This window comes from Rhinopithecus bieti, unplaced genomic scaffold (assembly GCF_001698545.2).
Source record: "Rhinopithecus bieti isolate Rb0 unplaced genomic scaffold, ASM169854v2 scaffold_17939, whole genome shotgun sequence".
Lineage (NCBI taxonomy): Eukaryota > Metazoa > Chordata > Mammalia > Primates > Cercopithecidae > Rhinopithecus > Rhinopithecus bieti.
This window is the reverse complement of record NW_016809446.1, coordinates 2302622-2329934: the sequence shown is the minus strand read 5'-3', so window position 1 is coordinate 2329934 and position 27313 is coordinate 2302622. Positions and strand designations below refer to the sequence as shown.

The 27313-nt window shown below is 37.2% G+C and overlaps 1 protein-coding gene across 11 annotated transcripts in view; it reads right to left on the bottom strand.

The window, feature by feature from the left end:
* Positions 1–27313, bottom strand: part of UNC80 (unc-80 subunit of NALCN channel complex) — a 231389-nt gene that overhangs the window by 154500 nt on the left and 49576 nt on the right. For 9 of the 11 annotated variants that reach the window (XR_001888651.1, XM_017889402.1, XM_017889408.1 and 6 more), the window contains exons 11-21: positions 26837–26977; positions 25522–25790; positions 24102–24470; positions 18372–18518; positions 15046–15193; positions 12826–12974; positions 10233–10399; positions 9388–9486; positions 5215–5429; positions 4003–4109; positions 2214–2310 (exon numbers count right to left, since the gene is read on the bottom strand). Coding sequence is in view for 10 of the 11 variants with exons in the window: in XM_017889402.1 (XP_017744891.1) it covers positions 2214–2310; positions 4003–4109; positions 5215–5429; positions 9388–9486; positions 10233–10399; positions 12826–12974; positions 15046–15193; positions 18372–18518; positions 24102–24470; positions 25522–25790; positions 26837–26977 (1908 nt within the window). In the remaining variant the exon portion in view is untranslated. The remainder of the gene's footprint in view (positions 1–2213; positions 2311–4002; positions 4110–5214; positions 5430–9387; positions 9487–10232; positions 10400–12825; positions 12975–15045; positions 15194–18371; positions 18519–24101; positions 24471–25521; positions 25791–26836; positions 26978–27313) is intronic. The other 2 variants (XM_017889404.1, XM_017889407.1) reach the window with 1 other exon arrangement.

Below are 27313 nucleotides of genomic sequence, written 5' to 3'. Positions count from 1 at the left end.
TCATTTGAGCCTGGGAGTTTGAGGCTGCGGTGAACTATGATTGTACCATTGCACTCCAGCATGGGTGACAGGGGAAGACCCTGTCTCAAAAAGAAAGAAGGAAGAAAGGAAAGAAAGAAAGAGAGGAAAGAAAGAAAAGAAAGAAAGAGAGAGAGAAAGAGAAGAAAGAAGGGAGGATGGGAGGAAGGGAGGGAGGAAGGGAAGGAGAAAGGGAGGGAGGGAGAGGGAGGGAGGGAGGAAGGAAGGAAGGAAGGAAGGAAGGAAGGAAGGGAGGAAGGAATTTTGAAAAAAGAAGAAATATTCACCAAATGTGAGAGACCCTACATTCTTTGAGTTTAAGCCTCAGTTATACTTTAGTGCATAAAGAGAACTTAAAGATGTGATTGCAGCTCCAGTCAAATGACATCCAGTTAGCATGACACATACCTGGAGAACACACTTTAGCTCCACACTTCATTCTCAAAAAAGCACAACAAAAATTTATTTATAATACTGATGTCTGAACATGAGACATATTGTCTCCAAAATATTGTGAGGAGTGGAAAGAGTGTAAAAGGATTGAAAATTATGAATGTCCTGGTTATTAGGAAGATTCTTAAAACCACAGAGACTAATAAACTTGATGTTTGCCCTATCCAAATTCTATAAGAGATAATTAAATAGATAGGAACATTTTCAAAAGAGAAGTAATCATAGGAGTCACTGTAACTTCATTATGCTGAACTAAGTCACGTTCTTTTTGATAGAGTTGTAAGGATATCATAGGCATGTTCTGGAAAATTCTGATGATGTTTCTGTAGTGATATGGGAAAGTTCTCTGATCACTAGAAAATTACGTGCATGGTTCACTAAAAATCTGTACCCACAAATTATTAATTAATCAAAGTCAAGTAGAAGTATTCTTAGAGTTATATCTTTGCATTTGTCCTGTTCAGAAATAGTATGAACAACTTGGACGAGAACAGGGAAATGTGCATGTCTTTGCAGACAGATCTTTATTGTACAAAGAAGAAAAGACAGAGTTCGATTTAGTTTTGATTCTCTTTCCATTCATTTGCTTATTTATTTATATTTTAATCTCAAATATTATGGATTATAAAGAGTGGAAAGAGTATAAGAGGATTGAAAATGGATACTTCTCAAAATTATGGATTCTGTCTCTTAATTTCCTTCCTGGGGAAGTGACTTAACTACCTCCTAAATTAATGCAATAATAAATTTTCATCATTTTTGCAATGAAGAACAAATAATGGCTACATCAAAATATACCATGATATTCATCCATGCGAAAAAAAGCTAGCAAAAAATTAATCAATACAAACCAATTACGTAATGTGAAAATAGAAAATGTAATATTAAATTGTGTTCATATACTTCCTGTGGTCCTCAAGCTTAATAGTTACACTATCCACTATACTAATTAATTTTAAATATGGCATACTGCATTCCATCCTAAGTTCCACATTTTGTAAAAAAGCATATCATCTAACTAAAATACATAATAAAAAGGAATCAGAATGGTGACGGATCTAGAGACACTTCCACATAAAGAAAAGTAAAGAAATCAAAGTTAAACAACTAAACAGCTAGCAGCAGTGAGATCAAAAGAGAGAACATAAAATGGATAACATATGGAGCTTGCATGGTATGTGTGTGTGAGAGTGTATGTGATGTGTATGTGTGTGCATCTTGGTACAGACGTCATAACTAGGACAAATGAAGCAAATTTGTGGATAAGTATGTCTTCAGAATGTAAAGAAAAATTCTCTAATAATTAAGGCTGTCTTGCTCTGGAACAGGTTGCTTTGTAAAGTTATAAACTCCCCCTCAGTGAAAGTGTGCAGAGGGCGGCTGGCCACCTGTCAGGGATATACTGAGCAGAATTTGTAAGTAGATAGGTGGGTGGATAAAAGGATCTCTGGCAGTTTTGTAAAGTTCTCAGATTTTAATAAAGGATAGAACAGCAGAAGAGACTGGATCTTACTCTTTGCAAACCCAGTGCCCATCACAGAGTGAGGAACATAGTAAGGCTTCCATAAATGTCTGTTGAATCAAATTGCAAAAAGAGAAGCTATAGATAGTGATAGAAGGCATGTATGAGAAAGAAATGAATGAAAAACCAATGAAAATAAAAAAATGGAACACTTAATCTAATCAAGTTTTGTTCTGTTTGATGAAAGTTGAATAGAATTCTTAGGATGCATGACATTTACCAAGACGCTTGAAGAAATTCTCCTCTTCATCTCTTCCATTTTCCATTCCACTTCCTGGCCCACCTTCAGAAAGCTTCACAGCACTGGTGAATTTGACCTGAAAAAAAAAAAAAGAAAGAAAGAAAGTAGAGAGATAACAAGATTCAAAGGTAAATCTTTGTGGTTAGATCAATCCTTGACTTGAAAATGAGTTGTTTACTCATTTTTATATGATTACTTTGTTATTCTGGGTTCCACATCTGGTTAGTTTAGTCATCAGTATAGTTCATTCCCATGTGCCAAAAAAGACATCACTGTAACTACAAGAAGGAACCAGGTCCCAGATAACTAAAGCTAAATAATCTGGTGCTATAAAAATAATCGAGATATTCTTAGAGTTTAAATCTGGTAAAGTCCAAACTGAAATGAATGAGTAGCAAGACATAGTCATTCTTTACAAATACCGCCATTGAGAATCAGACCAAAGTGAAAGATAGCCAGAGAGAATACTTTAAATCTCTGAAATAATCAGTATAAATTAATTTATAGAGTGCATTATAATGAAAATGTAATCACATGTTTCTCTTTCTAAGAATTAAAATATGTTCTTCATCTTGCTTTTAGTACTCAAAATTTTTCGCACAGCAAGGAAGCTATGGGCCACACAAACTCAAATATTTGACTTATGCTTTTTTAGCAAATAGAAGGTAAGGAAGGAATGATACATATATTTTCCAAATATCCAATAGTCTTGCACATTATTTGTATAATTTCAAAATATCACTTTTAAAACAGACTAGATAAAAGAAAATGGTTTGGCTGGGCACGGTGGCTCACGCCTGTAATCCTAGCACTTTGGGAGGTTGAGGCACGCGGATCACGAGGTCAAGAGATCGAGACCATCCTGGTCAACATGGTGAAACCCCGTCTCTACTAAAAATACAAAAATTAGCTGAGTATGGTGGCACACACTAGCAGCAGCTACTTGGGAGGGTGAGGCAGGAGAATCGCTTGAACCCGGGAGGTGGAGGTTGCAGTGAGCCAAGATCACCTATTGCACTCCAGCCTGGCGACAGATAGAGTCTCTGTCAAAAGAAAACAAAACAAAACAACAGCAACAACAACAAAAAACCCACAACAAACAAAACAAAACAAAAACCCTGGTTTTAGTGAGATTAGAAAACACAAGAATGTAAGCAAATAATTTGTATACATATAAGGAAACACAACTCTTACATATGCTGAAAATTAGGCATACAAATGACCAGGCCATGGAGCATCCACAGAGAAGACTCTTGGAAGAAATCTTACGCTACTCCAATGCTTCACAGTATTACAAAGGAGGAGTGTAGTGAAAACAGTCATCCTGAGTTTTTTTCTTCTTTTCAATACAGAAAATGGTTCATATGGTGCCAAAAGTAGTGGAAAAAGAATGGATTATGTGTGTCTTAATATGTAAAAGGAATCACTATAAAATTACCAGATTCTTGGATAGGAGTTTGAAATGTCAGTCATTTCACAGGTGTGTCAAAAGTTAAAAACGGCTGGGAAAAATGTCTATATACATCTCCATATCTGCATTATAATTTTACATAATTTTGACTACACTTTTCCTTTTCCTTTCCTATGATAGCCTACTACTTAAACATTTTAGTTTCCATTGCTTATCTAAGTTTCCAAAGTTAGTTCATCTGGAGAGTTTCTTCAGCTTTTCCTTATTTGGTTCCTGCAGGTGTTTGCTATTTCTCAGCCTTCACATGTTTCTATCAGCGACTTCAACATTCACTTACACAAGTTATGTCCTGTTTACCTTGGAGCTTTGTCTGATGAAAGAGAGTCGGTCCACAGAGCTAATGTCTAGGAGGTCCTCCACACCATCTGCCAGGCCTGAGAGGGATGATCTTTTCAGCCAGTTCCCTATTTAATAGTTAAATCATTTAGATCAATGTAGCATTTTCTACCCAATCAATTAAACAGAAATATCAACAAAAGCCCAACAAGCGATGAAAGTTACATGACTTGGTACAAATAGAAAAACAAAGTGTTTTCAATGTACACGCTTTGAATAAAAATGTTCAGTGTTAGACTATAAAATTACATGAGCATGTGGGGCCAGGACAAAAAGAATCTGGGTTGAGATGAAACCATCATCTCTCCAGCTTCACATCTCTCATTAAAGATAGTGAATTTTACCTCCTAAATATTTCTCAAATGTGTTCATTTATCTCTGCCTACATGGCCACTACCCAGTTCAAGCTTCCATTTACTTATACCTAACCTACTAGCTAATTTTCCATCTGGTTTCCCTTATCTACTCATGCTCCCTCCAGTATGATTTCCATGCAGTGATGTTTTGGAAAAAGTTTACGTGCTTGAGTTATTCTCCTGTTCAACATCCCATCTTGGCTATCCAGGGATCTAGAATGAGAAGTCAACCTGACCTGTCCTCTATCATTCTACTATAGTCATACAGCCACTTGTCCCCTTGTTTCAGTTCCTTCACTTCCCTCCGGCCTCCTAATATCTTTGCATATAATGGCTACCTGGAGTGCTCTCGTTCCTTCTCCCAAGTATCCTGGAGATCTTAATACCACTATCACTAGGAAGCCTTCCCTGATTTCTGCCTCCTCCCCCACATTTGGGTCAGGTCTCATTGTTGCATGCTTTCATAGAACTATGTATATTCCTTCATAAAATTCATAGTTTGCAGTTATACTTAGTTGTATGATTATCTGCTTTAATTACTGGGGCTCCTACTATACTGCAAGTTTAGCAAAGTTGGGAGGCTGTGTGTATTTGCTGGCTATTTAATGCTTGATGGCTAGTGTAGTGACTGCGCACAGAAGAGGCATATACTAGGGCATTAAAAAATACATGTGGAAAAAAATAAATGAATGAATGAATGAAGTCAGTTTAGGTCTTATGATGTGAAGATCTTCTTTTTCAGCCCTACTATGCATTACTGAATTGATCTGAGGACATGGTTGGTAATAAGATAATCCATAAACAAATACAGACATACTTTTACCTATGGGGAGTTTAAGCTTCTTCCGGAGGGAAATTCTGCGGGATCGTGAGCGGGCACGTCGGTCAGAGGTGGTCCCTGAGTGGGCAGTGGTGCATTCTGAAGTGTCCTGCTCAGACTGGCTGCTGGTGTCACTTGCTGCACTCTGGGACTTGAACATCTTACGCCAGAAATCTTTCCGCCCCAGGTTGGCTCCTTGCATTTGCTCATCACTGTAAGCAAGCAGAGGATAGGGTTAAACTTCTGACAACACTTGAGAAATTCTCCTAAATTTCTTTCAACTTCCTGTCAATGATATTTAGGCAAATCATGCAAAACGATCTTTGATGGACTGAAATGTGGGAAGAGTGGGCATTGAAGTGGGAGGAAAGAGATCAAGGTTGACCTTCTGAGCTCTTCCCGAAAATAGTCATGTCTCAGCTATAACTTGAGGTGGTCGGTTTTTTTCAACTTTAATAAAAACATTAAATATTGCTTCAGGTATTCATCTGCAAGTGTGAGTCATAATACCAGAAGCACTTACAATTTCAGTAAATATTTAACTTTTTTTTTTTTAAGACAGAGTCTTGCTCTATCGCCCGGGCTGGAGTGCGGTGGCACAATCTCGGCTCACTGCAACCTCCGCCTCCTGGATTCAAGTGATTCTCCTGCCTCAGCCTCCTGAGTAGCTGGGACTGCAGGCACCCACCACCACGCCCAGCTAATTTTTTGTATTTTTAGTACAGATGGGATTTCACTGTGTTAGCCAGGATGGTCTCGATCTCCTGACCTCATGATTCCCCCCGCCTCAGCCTCCCAAAGTGCTGGGATTACAGGCGTGAGCCACCATGCCCGGCCAATATTTAACTTTTTATTAGAGACCCCTGAGGTTTGTGCAGTACTGTTCCTCATTCCCCACCCATCACCCCAGTATAGTATCATACTTGAACACCAAATAAACTTACAAAAAATATTTAAATGAATGGAATGCCATCACACCATACCCAGGAAATGCATCATCCTACAACCAGTAAGTGAAGGAAACTTAGGTAGGGCTTGAAAGTAAAAAATAAGTACAACTCAGTAGGGCAAACAGGAACACCTGCAAGGGGATTTTTGATTAGGGCATTCCACAATAGGAGAAAGACCAGTGGTCAATAACATGCAGAATTTAATCTCACGAGAAATTAAAAAACAGGTAGCTGAAGTAAGATCTTTATTTTTACTCAATAAATTAGCAATGATTAAGAGAGTTCATGGGGCGGGGGCGGTGGTGGGGAGGAGAGAAAGCAATAGTTACTATCATACTCCCAGTGGGGAGGTAAAATGATCCAACCTTTCTTTAAAGTAATTTGGTAATACGTTATCCGATGCTTATATCACTGCCCTTAACAGAGAAATTCAATTTCCAGAAAGTAATCGCATGGAAATTATGGGACAACATACTAAGATGTAGGTACTAGAAGGTCAAATACTCACTGAGTTATTATTGGTCAACTTAAAAAAGGAGGAAACAATCTAAATGTTCAACACCAGGAAAACAGTCGAATAGATTATGGGATTTCCATATGGTGGTATACTCTGTAGTCATTATACTTTTTTTTAGAGGACTATTAATATGAAAAATGTTCACTATATACTGCAAAGTGAAAAGGCAACAATCAAATGGTTTTAAAATAACATCATCAGGTTAATTGAGAAAGAAAATACACAAGTGACCACGTGTCTGAGTGTGGTTTTGTGTGCACACATGCTCAAAAATGTCTCCAACATAATACACAAAGAGTTTACAGAGGTTATCTCTAGTTGGTGGTATTTCCGTTTTTAAACTACTTTCCTTTTATGTTTTTCTGTGTTTTCTACATTTGTCAGCTTGAGCAACATATATTACTCCAGTAATTTGGAAAGGAAAAGGTATAGAAAATACATAATGAAACTTATTTATGGGTTTTTACACATTGATTTTCTTACAAGCTTTGGGGCTGAATCAACCCTGTACAGCAATTCTTTTCTACAGATATTTATATGGGTATCCAGAATTTCTTAAAATCTCATCAGAGTACTAAATATTTTAAATTCTTTTTTTAAAATAGGGCATTCTGTTTACCAAATATGGTATGAATTTAAATTAGTTTTCTAAAATTTGATTTCTCAGTTACTTTTTATCAAACAATCACAGGGTATGAAGCATTTCTGACTTTTGGTAAATGCATGGCATAATGATATGTGTATGACTATGTGGTCTGGCTATAAAAATATCTGGGGAGGTTATAATTTCTCAGTTTCCTCAATAAAATGTTACATTGGCTTTGTCCAATGGTGTGTATCAATATTGAGTTTTAGAGAAATGAGTACATAAAACTGCTTTAATATGACTCAGGGAATGTGACTATTATTTAAGAAGGAAGAAGACACAGGACCACAAGGGGAGAGAAGGAAACAGAAAGAGAAGCTAGAGGAGGAGCCAGTGTCATCTGAAGTAACCACCCATCTTTCTCCAGTGCTAACTAGGGGACATTTGACATGGTTACCTTTTGGGCCTATTGGGATCATGAAAATTTCCATGTTTGACATTTTATGACATCACTCTAAGTGGAAATATTTATGTAGAGGCATATTAAAACATGTATCTTCACATAAGAAGAAAGAATAGATGTGCTAAGTGCTAAGAAATTAGGTGGTATTTACAGAACACTGAACAAAGAGAATATTTTGGAATCTAGAAAACTTAATAACCTAGAAATATACAGTCGATGGCTTTATTTTTTCAATCCAATTTGCCTAGTTGATCATTCTCATTGATCAGATTACCTCAATAGTTGCTGGTGTTATCTGAAAAGAAAATCATCTCTTCTTTTTTGGGCAGACTTTCTGTGTATAAAGCCTTTTAACTAGTCTCATGGCTATTCAGTCACAGAACTTTGTCTTTCACTTTAATTTTTTTTTCCTTAGAGCTTCTGTTTGATTTTTTACCATGTCCTTAAAGGTTACCTTAAAGGGAAAACTAAAACTGAATTTTAAGAAAGGAAGATTAAGAAAACAAAAGCTTAATAATAATCTGACACTTTTATCCTTTCATTGATTGATTGAATCATTCATTCATTCAATCATGAACTATAGATTAAGTGCCTACTATGAGCAAGCCCAGTCTCCACACTGGGGCTATAGCCATATGCAAAAACTCACATGTTCCGTGAACCCATGGACTTGATCTACTTGAACACTAAGTAAACACAAAACTGTGTTTATCACAAATTTGTGTTTACTACAAAATCTCTAAGATTTTGAAGTGCTCCAGGAACTGCATGGGCATTTTTTCTTTGAAGATTTTGTTCACTTGCTATAGATTACTAAGGTCCTATCTGATGGCTGTTTGCTTCTCACTTTGATTTCCCTGACTGTGAAGAAAGGATACCATAAAACCTAGAATATACTGTAGGATCCCTAGAAGAAAAATCACTTAATATTGAGTAAGGTTTTGGGAATCAGAATGGTATACCTTAAACGAAGTACATGTTTTCACTCCACTTGTGGATTAGTAGTTCTCAGAAAGAGAAAAAATACAAATAAAACTTGCATAGAACTAGGCTGTACAATTAGTGTCTACAGTAACCCTTATATTTTCCGGGGACACTAATTTAAAGATTTTTTTTAATTTTTCCATTACGAAAAGTGTAGATTAACTGATGTCAGAGGACACTGGAATAGATCTCAAGAGAGGACCAAGGTACAATGGGGTACAGTCTATGCTTCAGCTAAACGTGAGCATTGGAGAAGTTTTTGTTACTTCTTTTGAGAAAAGCTTCATTAAGTATATTGACAGCCATTCATGCATTTAATTTTTTAAAAAAGTATAAGTGATTTTAAGCAAGAAACTGGAGGACACTCCCAGCCCACCTGGTATATATACCATTTTTCAAGGTGTATCTTCAGTAGTGTGCATGAAAAGCAGAAGCGAGGGAGAGACTGGAGATGGGAAATGTAGTTAGGGAGGCTTCTCATAGGTACAGACTGGTTATTTGTGATTTGGCCTGGAGAGGTTAGTGGCATTGGGAATGAAATGTAAAGGGTAGAAACAAGGCAAAGTTCAAAGGAGATGAAAAACAAAGAAATAGCAGTTTGGAAAACAGAAATTCTTTCAGAGTGAAGTGCATAGCCCTCTGCAATGGAGATAAAGCCAACACTACTTACTGCTCTGGAGTCTGTGAGGGGCGACCAGACATGAAGCTGCGACATTCCTCAGGTGCAGAGGATACCTGGCCTTTATCCACAATGCTTCCCGCCTCTGACCTATGCAAATGGTGCATTCCAACAATTACAGCAGAGCAGGATAGCAACTGTTAATATTTCATGCACTTCATAAACAAAAACATTCTGTTGTAGACAACTTTGCCGCTTGTGAACTTTATGTCACCAGGAATCTATGTTGTTTAGAATTTATACCACACCATTAACTCATGACTTAGCAACCTTTTGCTTCACAATATCACCATTATTGCAAACAGAGTCATTAACTGCAAGCAGGATTTTAAGTTTAGGAGTTTATTTTAATTTTTAGGTAGGAGTTAATATACAATAGGCATAAAATAAATATGTTTACTAGAAGGAAAAACAACAGGCTATTACTTAGCCATTTGTCTTTTGCCACATTTAGAATAGAATTTACTGAACAGGATCATATGGTATCAGTAATTGCTTTTCCTTTCTGAATAAAAGTGTAAATTATGTACAGAAGAGACTAAAACAGGTAGCATTTTACCATTTAATTAAGAGCTATGACGTGAAGTTCAAGTATATGAAAATTCAAGAACAACTGAGCTCTAATTCATATTACAGGCGGCATTTATTTGACAGTGAATTCATTCACTTTCTAAGCTGCAGCTGCAGCACACCAGTGAAACCACTTATGCAAGAGAATTTTATCATTCCTATACTGAAGTTTCACCACAGGAGCCACACAGACAGTAGTACAACAGCAGATTCTATTCTACTGACATAAGGCAAACACTCATACTCAGAGAGTTCAAGCTTCCAACCTTTTACTGCCTGCAGGCTTAGATTCCTGTTCATTCTCCTCCACCTTTTTCCCTGGTGCTAACTTCTCCGCACTATCAAGCAAAGCGCTGAGGGCCACTCTCCTGAAGACATTCCCGTGAGCCTCTTTGATAAACTGGACCAGCTGACGAATGTCACAATACAGTCCCTGTTTGGAGGCAAGAAGGAAGTTGGGGAAAGAAAGATAGCTGTGCGATTAAATAGTTTTTCCAGGTAGAGAGGAAGAAAGTAATTCCTTAGGCTTAGATGAGCATTGGAATCATTAAGACAGGACAGTTTACTACTGGTGAAGCTGGTGAAACACTCCCTCTACAATGTTCCTATAGAAGAACATTACCAAGGCCTTTGCTGGTCATCCTTGGTATGAAAAAGGATGGTTATCACGCTTCATTCAGAAAGTTGGCTGCATCATTAGAAATACATTAATTTACATTTTAAACCATTGGATTCCCAAGCTTTAATTTTCTCTTTTAATTATAACTTCTGAAGAGATGCCTGCAAAGAAAAAGGTAGTCAAAAATTTGTTTACATGAGAGATTTTGGTCCCTGTTCAGCTTCTCCAAATTTTCTGCACCATTGTGATAAAATATATTAAGTCCTTTAGACACTTCTACCAAAGACAGATTATTCAACAGATGATGCGTTTCGCTGGACAGATTTAGCAAATTACATATATGTTGTAGCCCATTTGAACATGAACTTGACTACAAACTCAAGGTGATGCAGGGCTATTAAAACCAATATATTGGTGAATCAATATTTTAAAACATATGCTGGACTTTTACTTGAGAAATTAAGCTTTGCATCCAGCATTTCTCCTCTCTCTCTCTGCTCATTAAGAAGGCAGTTACTGTATTTTTTTGCCTTAGGAAAAGTTCATGGCAAGGCAGAATGCAGAAGCCTAAAGAACACTTACCTCGATAGTTTTGGTTTTCAAAACCTAAGACCACTGGGACAATTATGTCCATAAGTTTTAGGAAAGTAGAAGGTAGGACCCTTGGGGAAAACATGGATGAAGAACCCTTTGGGTTCGGTGGGAAGCAGGGCCCTGTGCCCCTCACTCTGCTCTGCAGTAGTTCCTCTAGGAATGGGGCAAGACTCCAAAAAGGAAAGATTCCAAACTCACCAGAGGGTGCACAGCCCTAAGCACATAGCGAAGAGTACTATATGAAATCAGAGGTGTAGACTAATAATTGAGACCTGTGGAACCTCCCCAGGCTCTAGATGCTACCTAAGACTTGGGGGTCTTTACACAACACTGTGAAGTGGGAAACCCCTAGAATGACAGAAGTTTGATGTCCCACTGTTCTTACGGGATGGGAGTTCAAAGTCAAACTTAAGAAGATTCCTTTTTTAAAAAATTAAGAAATACAGTATTTTTCTATACATGAGTTCGTAAAAAAAAAGATGTATAAGCAGTCATGTATATCATAATCAACCTGTTAAATTACTTTTGCTATGACCAAATTGCATGCATGGATGGTACCTGTGTTACACTCAAGCTCCAAGAAACTTGCTGGGTTGGCTTTGGCTGTCAGCAAAGTTCAATTCCTTTAGTTTGGGATTTTATCTGTTCATCTCAAGTTAAATGAATTGTTTCAATAGTTATAATAGCTTAAAATAATTCCCTTGATTTGGGTACATTAGCTGATAGGGTCCACATGTGCAAATGGGCTGATTTTTACATAGGAGTCATAATATTTAACAGACTGGTAGGATAGAGAAATGCTACTTTGCCTCCCAAAGATACCTGAATTCACCTGTTCATGTCAGGTTTTTCAGTCCTAATCTACATTTTAGTATCCCAAACCACAATCTTCTTGGTGGTAATTAAGCACTAGCCTTTTAATTTTTTTATTTCTATAGGTTTTGGGGAATAGATGGTATTTGGTTACACGAGTAAGTTCGTTACTGGTGATTTGTGAGATTTTAGTGCACCCATCCCCCAAGCAGTAAAAACTGAACTAGATTTGTAGTCTTTTACCCCTCAACTCCTTCCCACCCTCCCCCTGAATCCCCAAAGCCTACTGTGTCATTCTTATGCCTTTAGTGCTAGCCTTTTATAACCTGGTTCTTCCCTATCCTATTGTGACTTTAGTGGTTTAATTAACAGTCTTTCAAGACAAGTAGCTAAAAGATTACAGACAGTGCTTAATAAAAGAAAACAAAATCAATTTCAGCAACATATTTGCATTAATATTTAAAGTAAATATGGTTTCAAATAATGCTTGGGATAACATTCTTCAGTATTTTATGAGTCAACAAACTGTGCTCTAGAACCTTCTTTCTAAAGGGCTCAACATACTTCACAATTATTTCACCAAACACTCCATAACCTTTGAGATGGGAGAGGAAAATAGGTTAATTTACAAATAGGATAATGAGTAACAAGGAGAAGAAAAGTGTTGTTATGGCTCCATTATGACTTACTGGTGACACTAGGGAAAATAGATATTTAAACTTTAAGGTGTAGACTTTTAGATTTCAACTTCTCTTACTCATGGCCATGACAATGACTACTTTTCTCAGGGCAGAGACTGAGACCTCCTGTGGGAAGAGAGGAGAGCTTCTCACCAGATTCTCAGGGCTGTGCAATTCATGTGTGGTTGAAGCGCAGCGTGTGATGAGGGATTTAAACATGGCGCTGACGATAATGCCTTCCACATTTTGGGCTGTGGATTTGTTGTCCACTGTGGTGAAGTTATTTCCAAACCCAGCCTTGTCTGGAATGCAAAGGCACAAATTAAAGACAATGTTTCCTTTAAGCTACACAATGGGTAGGAGTAAGGCAGTGCTTGACACCCAGGAATTAGTGAAGTGCTACATGAAATACAGAAACAAGGAATTAAAAGATGACCCTGGTTTAATAATCTATAGGCAGACCTGGAAATGAATTAATCACAGTCTCCTTCAGAGCCTTTACTATGATACAACCAATTGCATTTCCAGAATGGTGTTGTTGATAAATCTTAGCAAAGGAAAGGAAACCAACTCTTAACTTTAGGAAAGACTTTTAGGCTCAGAGTAGTTTTTAAATAGGTGATTACTTACAAAAAAAAAAAAAGCTCCTAAATGACCCCTCAATGGAGAGTTCATTTTCAAGCGTTCTGGTGGTGAGAAATGTTACTTTCTCAATGGAAATTGTTCAGTCTGTCTGAAGTGGAATAAGGTGGGGCCAACCAGGTAGCTGGCAAGGGAGAAGGAAGAGTCAGGCGGGAGCCCTGCAGGGAAGCTCACATAGGCCCTGGGAAAGACAGAGTCCTGCCAAGAATTTCAGAGTTCTTCCAGAGATTTCTTGGGCAGGTGGAGAGGGGAAATCTCCCACCTTTCTCAGAGCCACCTCCTTCTTGCTCACACACGTGTGAAATGCCCGTGAATGGAAGCCTTCGACCTCCATGGCATTTTATGCCCGTTTTTCACAGAAAACTGGATCTTTCATAGGCAACACGTAAGTATCCAGTGCCCGTGCCAGAGGATTTCTCATGGCCTGTGAACCACCATTGAAATGTGACGAAGAGTATGGGCAGCTCCAAGATTCACCAGATGGGGACCTATGTCTGCCTGGCTGATTCACTGTGATCCACTCCCACGTCTCAAGCAACGCAGGAGGAATTTATCACCTTAAAGTAATATACTTTATTACCAACCTCTCACTGTCTATGCCAATTGACAGGGGATGATCTCTAGATTTCACATTGCTGAAGGATTTCTTTTAGTCTATGCTTATAATTTCTGTCTCAAATAGTTTAAAAAGGAGAAAAAAATCATTTGTAATCAAGAATTTCTCTTGCATTGTCTCAACTACCATGCTAATTTATTGTCTTTTTAATTTATATTGTGTTTGGTTTAAAACAACTCTGCTAATAGATTGTTTTAGGGGGTTCTGTAGAGGAGCAATATTTTATTTTAATATGAAACCAAACAATATTCCTGGGTTACAACCAGGAAAACTGCTTCTAAATCTAGCAAATATATTTTCATTATAAACTAATCAACTACCATCATACATTTGTTATATAAACAATAAAAGCCTATACTATAATGCTATCCTTCCCAAATGCTAATTAAAATGTGTATTTTGAATAAAATAAAACTGAGGCTTCATGCATTATTTTCATTGCATTGCTGCATTTGCATTCACATTGGACTGGCGGTCTTTGGTTTACTATAAATGCAAGTGACATTTATTGGTCTCCCCCTGTAACTTAGGTCTTCATACTAGAGTTTTCTGAAAACCATTAAGTTGTAAAATAGCTTGTAGGTTTATCTCTGGATCCATTTGCCTTTTTAAAAAAATTAAGTATGTGTGTGTCAAAATTGTGTTACTACTATGTTTACTGCAATCAAAAGGTTTGTCTCCCATACTACTCTGTGAAAAAATTGTCAAGCACTGTGCCACTATAATGCCTGTACGTTATAGACACTCACTTCACATCTGTTGAACTAATGAATATGTTCACTGCCTCAGAGACCATACAACAGAAGGTTATATGAGAGAGAGGAGTCCCATAAGGGGTAGTATAAACATTGAGGGGCTAGATGAGAACTCCACAAGCTTTACCAAACTTTCATTTACTGTGGTAAGTTGTCCTCAGAGAGCCTCCAAAATGTGTCATCAGAGATAATGTGCAAGCTTTTCTTGTTTATACGCTATACACACACCCACACACATGCATGGACACAAACATATCTTTTCCTCTAAATTCTACCTCCACAAATTTAGTGTCCCCTTGAAACACTACCTGCTTCACCTCACAACGACTTCTCCTAGAACTTCGGTGCAGCTTTACTTACTGTCAGTGACTGGCTCCATACAAAATCCTAGCAAAGCATGCAAGAAGTCCACTACATTATTGAGAGAGTCCTTGTTCACATAGTCCCTCATGGTTTGTCGGAACTGCATCTTATCTAGCTTGTATAGCTTAGTGAGGCAGTTCTGGGCCTGCAATGAAGGAAGAAAAGTGAAAAAGTCACAAGTACCAGCTTAAGCTATGGATACTGGTAATCTGAGACAGAAGCCTTCAGAAGGCAAGGGTTTCCAACCATCCCCACTGGCCGGTGACAGGCAACTCTGCTAGCCCCTCTTGTCTGAGTAAGATGTGAGCAGAGACAGACTGAGAAGTCTGAGGGTGTTTACATTGAGAACAACTGCTCCATAGGAAAAACCCCAAAGCTCAAAACTAAGGTCTAATGCTGGTCCCAGAAATATTTCAGTATTTTCACCAAGATCGAGATTTTAAGATCTTAATGATAAAAACCTCAAAGTTTGAAATTTAGGTAAGTGATAGAATTGACAAGCCATGTTTAGAAAACCTCAAAGGCTTTGTGCAATGGGAAGATGTGTGCCACACTACATCTGAATAAAAGAGATAGAAGAATGTCTATACAATGGAATGAAATGGGGCAATGACCGAAGTCTCTGGGTTGAGGGGAAAAGGGATAAGGATCAAGAAAGAAGGGGTGGCTTAGTGAGGGCCACCTTAATTACGGATGGAGAACTTTGGACAACCAGGCACAGGCACTGAAGTCAGATTAGGGAAAGCAATTTCTGAGAATTGGGATTTTATTAGTGCCCTTAAGTGTGGTCCAGAAGAAAATTTAGTTCTATCATCATTTTGACAAATCAAGGCCCAGGAAAAAGTCTTGGAAATTTTGAGAGAGAAAAAAAAGATTATAAAAGACTGAAATTTGGAACTAGCAATAGGCTTCTTGGTATAACCTTGTTATAATCTCTCCATCTGCATTGCAAAGTCAGAAGGATTGATATGTTTTTCACTTTTCCTTTATTATGTTCTAGATTTGAAATTAGGTATTTTTATTCCCAGGGAGTTTACAAGTTTCCAGATAATGAACAAACTCATTTTTTATTGCAAAATAAATGCTGCTAGCTATAAAATGAAGTTTGCAAAGCACTTAGGTAAAATATATTTTGCATGAAGAGGTATTTAATTGTCATTCCATAAAGAATTTGTGAAGATGTTTATTGTAGCATTTATAAAGCTCTTTAAAACCCTGAGTTGGCAGGCCCTGAAGTACAAATTATTCTGTGTTTTCTACAAAATACACCAAAAAAGGCATAATTTCAGATCTTCTCTTTAGAGGATATTAAAATGTTTGTATGGTCTGTATGAGTTCAGTCGGAAGTTTAAGCAAGCATAAGAATATCAGACTTCAAATACTTAAATTCTGAAAGAATATCCTGAATTTCTTCAAAAGATATAAAACTTTTAAGAAATGAATTCCTTTTCAATAATTGGGGACTACCAGCTAATGATTAGATTAATACTCTAAGATACGTTGAGGCATCATATGATGAAATTGCTGGGCACTTTGAAGAATATCGTTAGAATAACCTTCTGTTTCTTGGAAGAAAAAAGGCTAGGGAGAGGACCTTGTCTGGTAAAGGTGAGAAATATTCTTAGTATCTTAAAAGCTAAGTAGTTTCTGAAAGGCCAATGGTAGAGAAATCTGAAAATATTTAGCTTCTGGAACTGGACATTTCTCAAGGAAAATTTCCCAAATTTCTATCTTTTGGACAATGTGTTTGCTGAACATAAATAAGCAAATATAATATCAATAATGAGCATTTAACAGAATAAGATAATAGAGGAATTGTCCCATAAGTCAAATCAATTAGACAGGTAGAACACTGGCTGGATGTGCTCATAGGAAGTGTTCAGGGGAGGAAAGTATGATGAACTACGTGATAACAACAACTCCTCAAATGGCTTCTGATCCAACTCACCCTGCTTTCTGTGAATCCAGAAAGACAGATTTTGGATATCAGAGCCAGTTTATACTTCCAACTAAAGCACGACACTTTTTATTATGTTTATTTATTATGTTTTAGTGTTTCATGTCATGAAATTGGTCTTCTGCATGGAGAGTAATGTGGTTTATTTGTCTTTGAAGGCATTTATTCATACTATAATAGAATTTAAAATCAAAGATAAAAAATCATATACACATGTGCAAAGATGGGGAAGATGCCAGCTTTCTATAGCCTTATTAATTATTATTTTCCATTTTTGGCCTCAAAATCTAGATCTTGGTCAAAATTTTCAAGTTTCAAAATTTAGAAGCTAATAGTGCAAATATAACCCCATATACACATAATAAATGAAAATAACACAACATAACATAATATAAAAGAGCAAAACAGAAAAGGATAGATAGATGCATAGATGAGAGATGATACATTAAGCAAGAAAGTCAGCATGCTAATATTGTGTGAACATTTCATGACAAAACGTAATATCAAGGAAAAACGGGCTGGCATTAGATTTTGACATGATCCTAAAACTCTGCCAAGATATACCAAAGGATTTCCAGGACTCAAATTTGCATCAAACTCTCATTTTTAAGAGAATATTTTCTTATGATTTTAATTCAAACATACATATGAAGCAACCATCCCAGCTCAGACTGTGGAAGTAGGTTATTGTTCAAATTGAAAAAGAAAATTAACAGTCAGCAGAGGCAAATAAAAATGAGCTGGAAGACCATTTCCAGTACAGAATTACGTTTGGCACACACAAATGCAGAGTTTCAAGTTTCACACAGTTGACAAGGACATGATCTCAAATATTCAGAAAGCAAGGTTCATTCTCAAATAAAGCAGCCAGAAAATGACTGGCTACTTTTACAGTCCTGTTTTGTCCCAATAAGGGCCATTTTCCATGTCTTAGGAAGGACAACAAACCAGGTCCTAAAACTTTGACCCCTTTCTCCAATATGCAATATGCTTCTACAGTACGCTGGCAGATGATTAAAAAGTCATTTGTTACAGGCCATCAAAAGCTTGCTAAATAGTGTTCATCTGCGCAAAAGTTCTTTCAAGCTGCAATTCACACATTCCAATTATATATACTTTCACTAATTGGGATTTGGTCTGCCCTAGGCAGGAAGCAGAAATGTTTTCCCAATTAAACTTTCCTAAGCCTGGGTTTTAGATATCTTGAGATATCTCATGAGAATCTCCTCACACCAAAACAGCATTAATTACCCCTACAAAATATAATATTTTTCAGGGAACACTGACCCTCATTGTCAAAGGACTCATTCTTAAACAGAAGGGAAGGAAGAGGGAGAGGAAATGGAGTCTACTTTAATTCTCTTACATTCTCTCGGAATACCTGGTGTCTCAGACGGTCTCCAGAGAGCCCTCGATGTCCTTCTCCACAACCATAGGCACATCCCAAAGACTTCACTATTTTGATGAGCATTGTTAGAGCAAGCCTATGGTTGCTTACAGGTGTACTTTCATCCTGGTACCCACGAGTAAGAAAGAAAGAAAAGTCTGTTTACTTTGTCACTGAGGTCCTTTCACTAAGATTCTATTGTATGATTAAATCAAGTTTATATGTTTTACAGGGAGCACCTGCAATTCGGAAAACAGAATTGTAATGGGCTCAACAAACACGCTCCATTTTCTAAAATTTAGCATATGATTTAAAAGAAAAAATATCTATGTATTTTGAACACCCCCTGTTGCTAGAGAATATCAGTAGAGACCTCTTTGTTAGAAGACATGCTTTTTATATCCTTGACTGCTGTCAGACAACCACCTAAAGAGAGACAGTGAAGACTATCAGTGATGAAAGCAATTAAGTTTTATTAGAAACTATCCTCATCGGTAGGCTTCTCATACACCAGGCAAGGATTACTGCCAAGTTTCTGGAACTGATCAAAGTCTGGAACTTTGAAATTTCATGGTAACTTCTGACATTTTTGAGGGCTTTTTTTTCTAATTGTATACTTTACTGTATTATAATACACATGCACAAGCAAAGTGAGAATACACAGAACTTTATAAACACTTTCAGCTTGATTCTTCCCTTGAGGATAAATAGGAAGACTCCCTGAGACAAGTCATGAGAATTGATATCATCCTCTCTTTTGCCCAATTTAATCTTTGTTGTTAGTGGAGAACATGGCTTCCATAAAAGGAACTTCCTTGGATTATTTCCAAAGAAGTATAAGGAAGCAGTTGCCAAGGAATGATGCAGAGCCCAGTGTGGAAGAGTCACTTTCTTTAGGAAGCTGCAGCCTGTCTCAGTCCTTCTACCACATTCTATCATCAGCATGTACACCATAAACCTGGATTCCAGCACTTGGTCCTTAACTGCACGTGATGTTAGATAAGTTAACTAATCTCTTTGTGTTTTTGTTTCCTTACCTATGAATTAAGGATTCTAATAGCTGCCTTTCCTACTTCATAGGTTTACAATGCAGAGCAAATTAAATAATGGATGAGAATTGTTTTGCAAATTATAAGGGACTTTTCCATAGCCACATGATTGGGTTGACGCATAAACTTTAGAACCAGATATAAGTACTCAAACGTGCGTGTGGTATGGAAGGAATAGGGGTTTATCTATACATTAGCATGGGCTTTACTATGATAAGGTTGACTTTCTCCTTCCCTAATGTTATCCAGTTGGTCCCCCTTTTCTTATCTGTAAGCTTCTGTAGTGGAGGTGGTACTGAACTCCAGATATTCCCCTTGGCACTGCAGCATTCATTCTCTGAGCTGTTCCAAGTTCTGATGGCTGACTGCCCTCAGATGAGTGCCTCTGAAGGCCACAGCTAGAGAGCTGCCTCACCCAACATTATACTCTCTTCCTGGAGGCAGTCTACCTCTAATGACTGGACAGGGCCATAAAGGGACCCCAGATGTGTTTGCTAAAAAGGTCTCTTTGCATCACCTGGGGACTACTTAAAGAGCCATCCCAGCTTCAGAACTCTCTGTGATTAGCTTAGGCCTCTATTACAACTACACTGCAGTTCAATTTCTCCCTATGCCCCATCCTGCTTCTTCATATCTAACAGAAGTTAATCCTGTGAGGACACTCCCGTAAATTGCCCGCACACATATCTTCATGTTGGAGTCTGTTTCCAGGGAGCCCTACTTCAGACAGCTTAGAAGGTTGCAAATAGAAGACTCAAACGTATCAACAGAACTGTATGTATATACGTTGACTATCCTTATTCAAAATGCTTAGACTAGAAATATTTTGGATTTCAGATTTTTTCAGATTTTGGAATATTTGCATATATATAATGAGATGGGAATAGGACTCAAGTCTAAACACAAAATTCATTTATGCTTCACATAGGCCTTATATACACAAGCTGAAGATAATTTTGTAAAATTTAATAATTTTGTGCATGAAATAAAGTTTTGACTGCATTTTATCTGTGACTTGTCACATGAGGTCAGGTATGGAATTTTCTACTTGTGGCTTTATGTTGGAGCTCAAAAAGTTTCAGATCTTGGAGCATTTTAGATTTCAGATTTTTGGATTTTTAGTTTGAATTCTGATTTTAGTTTCAACATTTACTAACTATAACCTTGGGACAAACTACTTAACCTACCTGTGACTTACAAAACGGAATCATAATATCTGTTTCCATAGAGTTGGTGAGAATTTGAGTCAGAACATGAAAGCACATAATAGCAAAACCTAATTATTATTAAGATTAATATAGCAAAACTAATTATTATTAAAATAATATTATTTAATGAAGATATTAATATCATTTTAATATTAATATTATTTTAATAAATAACATTGATTAAAAATAATAATAAAAGTGTGGGGCACTGCTTTCCTCTGGAGCACCTTTATGCAAATTAGAAAAGGCACCCCTCTAGGTGGAGAATTAGAAGATGAGCCCTCTGAATGGATGCAATCCTTTGGTGAGTGGTTCCAAAAGCGGAGGTTGGACTGGATTTCAATCCTCACTGGCCTCCTTAGTCAAGGGACTTTGTGTACGGGGCTCTGTACAGGCTACAAAGCCTTACGCAGCAGTGCCTCAGAAAAGGTCATCCTGAGCAAGGGCTTATTTGGAAGACTGATTTACACATATTTTAAAATTATTACAAGCTCCTTTAAAAATTTTCTAGCTCTAAAAGCTCTTTGTAAATATCCATTCAGGTTTTTATTTCTTTAGACCTTCAGATGTCCTTGGGATTCAGATTGCTTTCATAGGAGACATTCAGAAAGACGTAGCAACTTACAGGCAAAACAACTGAAGATATTAAATAACATTCCAAGCACTCAGTACAAGTTGTGGCAAATATAGAAATGGAGATTAGATCTTCCTTTCTGTCTTAATAAATTCCTATGCTTCTGTTATTATTAAGTTGCAAAATTAGATAAAACTTCTGATTCCACTGAAGATAACAGATGGGTTTGGGGCAGAACAGACCTTTGTGAATCACAAACAGAAGGCACTTGACCCACCATCAGGTTTTATTTTATAAACTATTTGTACTAAAAAGAATATTATTTTGGGAACTAACTATGAAACATATATATCTTGGTGGCTGTATTGGAGACCACATAATCTGACTTTAAAAATCCCATACTGATGAAAAGTGATAACTTTGGTCAGAATAACATCTATTACATCAAGCTATAGATTCTAGATAATATATAGGTTCTAAATAGTCAAGGTACTTGTAGGTTTTCAATAAACATGTGGTTAAAATGCCACTTGGATAAAATTTCAAAACTAATAAAGGAAAAGCACAAACGAAAACGAAACACTAATTATGAACCTCAGAGATCCTTAGCATACATACAAAACCTCATCAGTTTAGTCGGAACATCTAAGCTTTGCTGATAAAAGCTTATCAATATTTCATAATATTCTCTTTTTTTCTTTTTAATTTCCCTTGAATATTATAATGGGCAAAATACCATTTCTAATTTCTTTGTCGAGACAGAGTTGATAGGTAAAGAACGGAAATTCGGTAGAAATCTCACCAGTTTCTGTGTTAGTAAATTTGGTTCTTATAACTTGTATTTGTTTGCTAATTCCTAAGTAATTGATCACTGAATGATTCTTTAGATCTTAGCATCTCCAATCAAATCTCTTGTGATCTGTACCATTATTTAGATAATTTTCATTTACAGTCAGATCTGAGGTTCCTCGCATTGTCCTCAGTGATGGATAAGGTGCTAAGGTATTGGGAAACTTAAAAACCAATAAAGTTTATTAGAATTGCCTTATGATTAATATGATTAAGGCAGGAGAAGAAAATCCTAAAGAAATGGTTCAACAACCAAGATTATCGGAGCAAGAATATTTGGATCAGAGTCCATGAATATTGGGAAGACAGGAGTAAACAACAAAATGAAGAAACCAGATGATAAATGCATATTAAACATGTGTCAAGTGGGACTCGAAAGAAATGAGGAAGAAATTGTGAAAGAGGAAGTAGTATTGCAACGCTTGCTCAGATGTGAAAATCTGATCGCATGTAAGAAAAATGGACAATTTATAGTTTATACAATATATATCTAGAGGGTATATATCTAGAACTCTACACAGTATAACTTCACATGTGTAAACACTTGACATGATGTGTACAGTATTTGTTAGAGATTAAAATCTCTTGTTGATTTCAATTTCTGAATATCATTTTCTAGCTAAAACCACAAATTGAGATTAGTGTAAGTTATATGAATTTAAGCTGTAGTAATTTGTATTTAAAATTAAAGAAGAAAACCAATTATTGATGTTAAGAAATCATATACCAGATGTTGACAAGGCAGAGGGAATTAAATTTAGGAACAATTAATAATAGAAAGACTAAAGCCACCAGGATGTGCCACATTGAGACATGAGAGGACTGAGTGAGACTAAGAGAGTTATTCCCACTTCAAACCAACACCAACTAATCAAGCAAAATTCTTCCCTTGCTTTCTCCTTAACTGTGGTTGAAGCTGGCTGCCATAAATGTGTTACTTAAAAGAAAAAACTTTGTATTGAGGAAAAATTATACTGCTTGTTATGGGCTGAATATTTGTGCATTCACAAAATTTACATGTTGAAGCTGTAACCCCTCAAACTGATGGTATTTGAAGATGAGTCTTTGGGAGATAATTAGGGTTAAGTGAGGTCATGATGGTGAGGCCTGGTCTAGTGGGATTGGGCCCATATAAGAAGAGACACAAGAAAGCTTTTTTTTTTTTTTGAGACGGAGTCTCGCTCTGTCACCCAGGCTGGAGTGCAGTGGCCAGATCTCAGCTCACTACAAGCTCTGCCTCCCGGGTTCACGCCATTCTCCTGCCTCAGCCTCCCGAGTAGCTGGGACTACAGGCGCCGCCACCTCGCCCAGCTAGTTTTGTATTTTAGTAGAGACGGGGTTTCACTGTGTTAGCCAGGATGGTCTCGATCTCCTGACCTTGTGATCCGCCCGTCTCGGCCTCCCAAAGTGCTGGGATTACAGGCTTGAGCCACCGCGCCCGGCCAAGAAAGCTCTTTTGCTCTCTCTCTTTTGCTTTCTCTGTATGCACAAAGAAGAGGCCATGTGAGCACACAATAAGACAGTGGTTACCTCTAAAGCAAGAGAAGAAGCTTCAGAATAAAATTAAACCTGACAGCACTTGGACTTCCCAGCCTCCAGAACCATAAGAAAGAAATTTCTACTGTTTAAGTCACTCAGTCTATGGTATTTTGTTATGGCAGCTTGAGAAAACTAAGACATTCCTCAATTAGGTCAGAGTCTAAAAGTTTTGAGAAAGGTTATACTTGATGTCAGACTGACAATTATGGCAATATAGCATAACTGAAATGTTCTCTTGCAGAAATAACATGACTAGAGAATTAGCTCTAACACTGCTTGGATTGCAATAGATATTGGATTTAGAGTACAGTTTCATCTAACTGTTTCTACTAATGCCTACTGAGAACCTAATGAAGAGATTTCTCCACTCTCCACTTTTTTGCTCTAGTGACTAGGTGCTGTTCAGCAAGCAACAAACTGCTGGCAAGCAAGCTTTAGAAAGAAATTAGTATGACATTTCATGAGGACACATAAGGCGGTTCAGTCATACCTTCTCTTGGTTCTTATCATTCTTCTCATAAGGGCCGCCTCCACCTCCTCCACCTCCTCCTCCATCACCTCCTCCGCCTCCTCCATCTCCACCTCCTCCTTCTTCTCCTCCACCATCTCCAGCTCCACTAACAGCAGGGCCTCCAAATCCACAGGTGGAACTTCCAGATACTCCTTTGAATTGGAAAGCTCCCTCACTTGGTCTCTTTTCCAAAGTCTCATTTTCCTTGTTTTCACTCTTCTTTCTATTCTTTTCTACACAGGGCACCACACCAAGTTGAAGCAAGCATTCCACAATGTTTAGCGCCACGTCACAGATACGAGAGCTGATGTCATGATTAAGGACAAGATAAACAGCCTTCAGAACTACCTGAGAAAGACAATATAAACACGGCATGATTAAGTTACCTGCACTCCCTCTTCCTAAAGAGATTTGGTTATTATGTTTAATCCATTTCCTTAGGCTAGTCTATGAAATTGGGTAGCAATAATTTAGACAATTGTCAAATTTTCCTATAAAAGTTGCCATGGAATCTTGTGTATTTTCTTAATAGAGAGTATAAGTCACCCAAAGTATTAAAAATATATACATCTATTATCTCATATAAACTTTCCAAAACATGCTATGATATCAACAATTAATGAGGATATTGAAGCATAGTGAGTTAATGGGAGAGTAATTATTTGTCCAAATGGAAATTTGTTCTATTGATTTTTTAAAATAAAAGTGTTTTAATCCCCTGCTTTTCATTCATTACTAATAATGGATAAAGAACAGTGATTTCCTTTTGCTTGTTCATGACTGTATCATTATTCATACTTCATTTAAAGTATAAAATATTTGCATGTTTAAATTATGTTCCTTTATTGGTTTTAATACTGTAAATTATTTGCTAAGCCAGGATTCCTAATGTGCAATAAAAATTTTGTGAAATATAATTGTAAAATATAACAACCCCTTCATTTGCTAATAACTATACTCAAGACAGACACTCTTGAGACTGCAAGCTTAAATCTTTTAAGAACTTTTATTCATTTTCTTCTGGCTACACAGGAGGTTTGTAGTCCTGTTGATATCAAAATAAAATAAGTGAATAATTTTTTGCCCTCATTCTAGACAAAAGAGACTTATTAAACACACACATGTATGTGTATTTATACATGTATATTCAGGATTCACTAACGGTTTTGGATTATAAAAATATTCTGAGATCTGATCAAATGTAATGCAATGCTTGAAAAAAAAGTAAGGTGCACCTATGATGGTTGACACACTGGTGAATTTTTTCAATGGGTGGCTTTTTCATTTCAGGGTTTGATAATTTCTAAGAATCTATATGCCCATTTTATATAATGTTGCAAAAATGCACCAAATAATTAACATCTGTCTAATTTTGGTAAGAAAAATTCTTGCTTCTTACAGAAAGATCAAGCATTCCATTCTTGTGGACAAAGTTATTGGTCCCATCAATATGTTCTGTGTCCTCTAGGTAGCTGTAGTTTATGCAGGAGTCTGTAAGGCTTCGAGGTAGGTTAGCACATGCCAGAGGTTCATGTGGCATCTCCGGGATAGGCACCTGGTTGCAGAGTTTCCTCATGTGCTCATTGAAAAAGTCTGCGTAGCCTACGTTAAATGACGCCAAAGTGGTATTGAAGGTCGCAACTGTGATAGTGGAGATCTGAGATCGCACTAATAAAATGAAAGCAATGTCTTAGTTCTTCCTACATTAACCTACAATATCAGTTAGACATTTATACTATTACTTCAATCATGACCACAATAACAGCTGAGTTTTTGAAAATATTTAACTTATAGTCTCAAAGTTATTCTCAACTCTCATGGGACTACTGAAGCTACTAAGGCCATATGATGTGTGGAAAATATTAAAGGTTGTAGAAAAATGTGAATTATAACTAGCTTCCTTAAGGTTGAGATTAGGATTTAACTTCTGCTAACACTGACTTAGTTTAGTTGATCAGAATAGATGAATTTTACCCACTGTTAGATGATAGATCATACTGATATAAACTATTTGTTTATAGCATTTTTATCTAGTATATTAAGGAACAACAAACATGAATAATTTTTTTCTCCTTTGGCTAAAAGTAACTGAATATAAATTTGTCATGGTAACTAACAGATGTCATTGAATACTTGAAATACAGTGCAGATCAAAGAGGGACTAAATTTATGCTTCCATGAGAACATAAGAAAAAAATCAATTATTCTGTTAAAAGTACAGAATGTGAACCTGTCTTGGATTACACCCAGAGACACATGTTTGTTCCACATAAAACACACAAGAACTTATCTAAAATAGAAGCTGTCTGGAAAAAAAAAATTGGTGGCCTTGGAAGGCAGTGACTTTCCTCCTGCTGAAGGTATACAAGCCCTTCAGAGGGATCTCATAGACGGGATTGAAGCACCGAATCTAGATGTCTTCCAAGGTCTCTTTCAGCCCTGTGGGTCTATGATCTTTTGAAAACAAATATGAATGGCTTGTCCTTGCTATCCCTCTGAGAGGTATGGTGTTTACAGTGTGGTGTTAAATAGTTCTTGCTACTAAGGATATGCTAAGAATGGCTAACAAGTAAATTACCAAGCAATACAGCACAAGAATGCCAGTTTTCAGAAAACACAGGAAGTGGACTACAATGGGAAAGTAACATGGTGTAAGGACAGAAAACAAGAAAAGAAATCTGAACTTCTGCCCGTAGGCCTCACCTCCTACCCACCTTCCTTGACGGTGTTTTCTCCATGGCTGTTGGAGGGGTCCGGCAGGTCGCTTACCAGGGTGTGATGGGAGTGGGAATGCCTGGCGCTCAGACTCTCCATCTCAGTGGCTGCATCTGAACTGCCTCGCCGGGTCAATTTCCCTGGGATGAATAAGAGCACCCCACAAGAGAGTTTTAAAATCTGAAAGGTTTTCTGCCAAGATATTGTCTTTCCCAAGGACAGCAGGGAGAGTGCGGGGCAGTTAGGAAAAGTGTGAAACACAGACAACAAAGCAAGAACTGAACTTGCCATGGGATATTCAGGGTCAGGATGATTGATGAAGCTGCCTGTGATAAAGGTCAGCCCCAATCTCAGCCAAATGTCAGAAAACATCTGTTGCGGCCCAGCTAGCTGTCAGCTCCCAACTTTAAACTGGCCTATTTAATATGCAATCCAGAAAGGAAAAAAAAAGATATATATATATATATATATATATA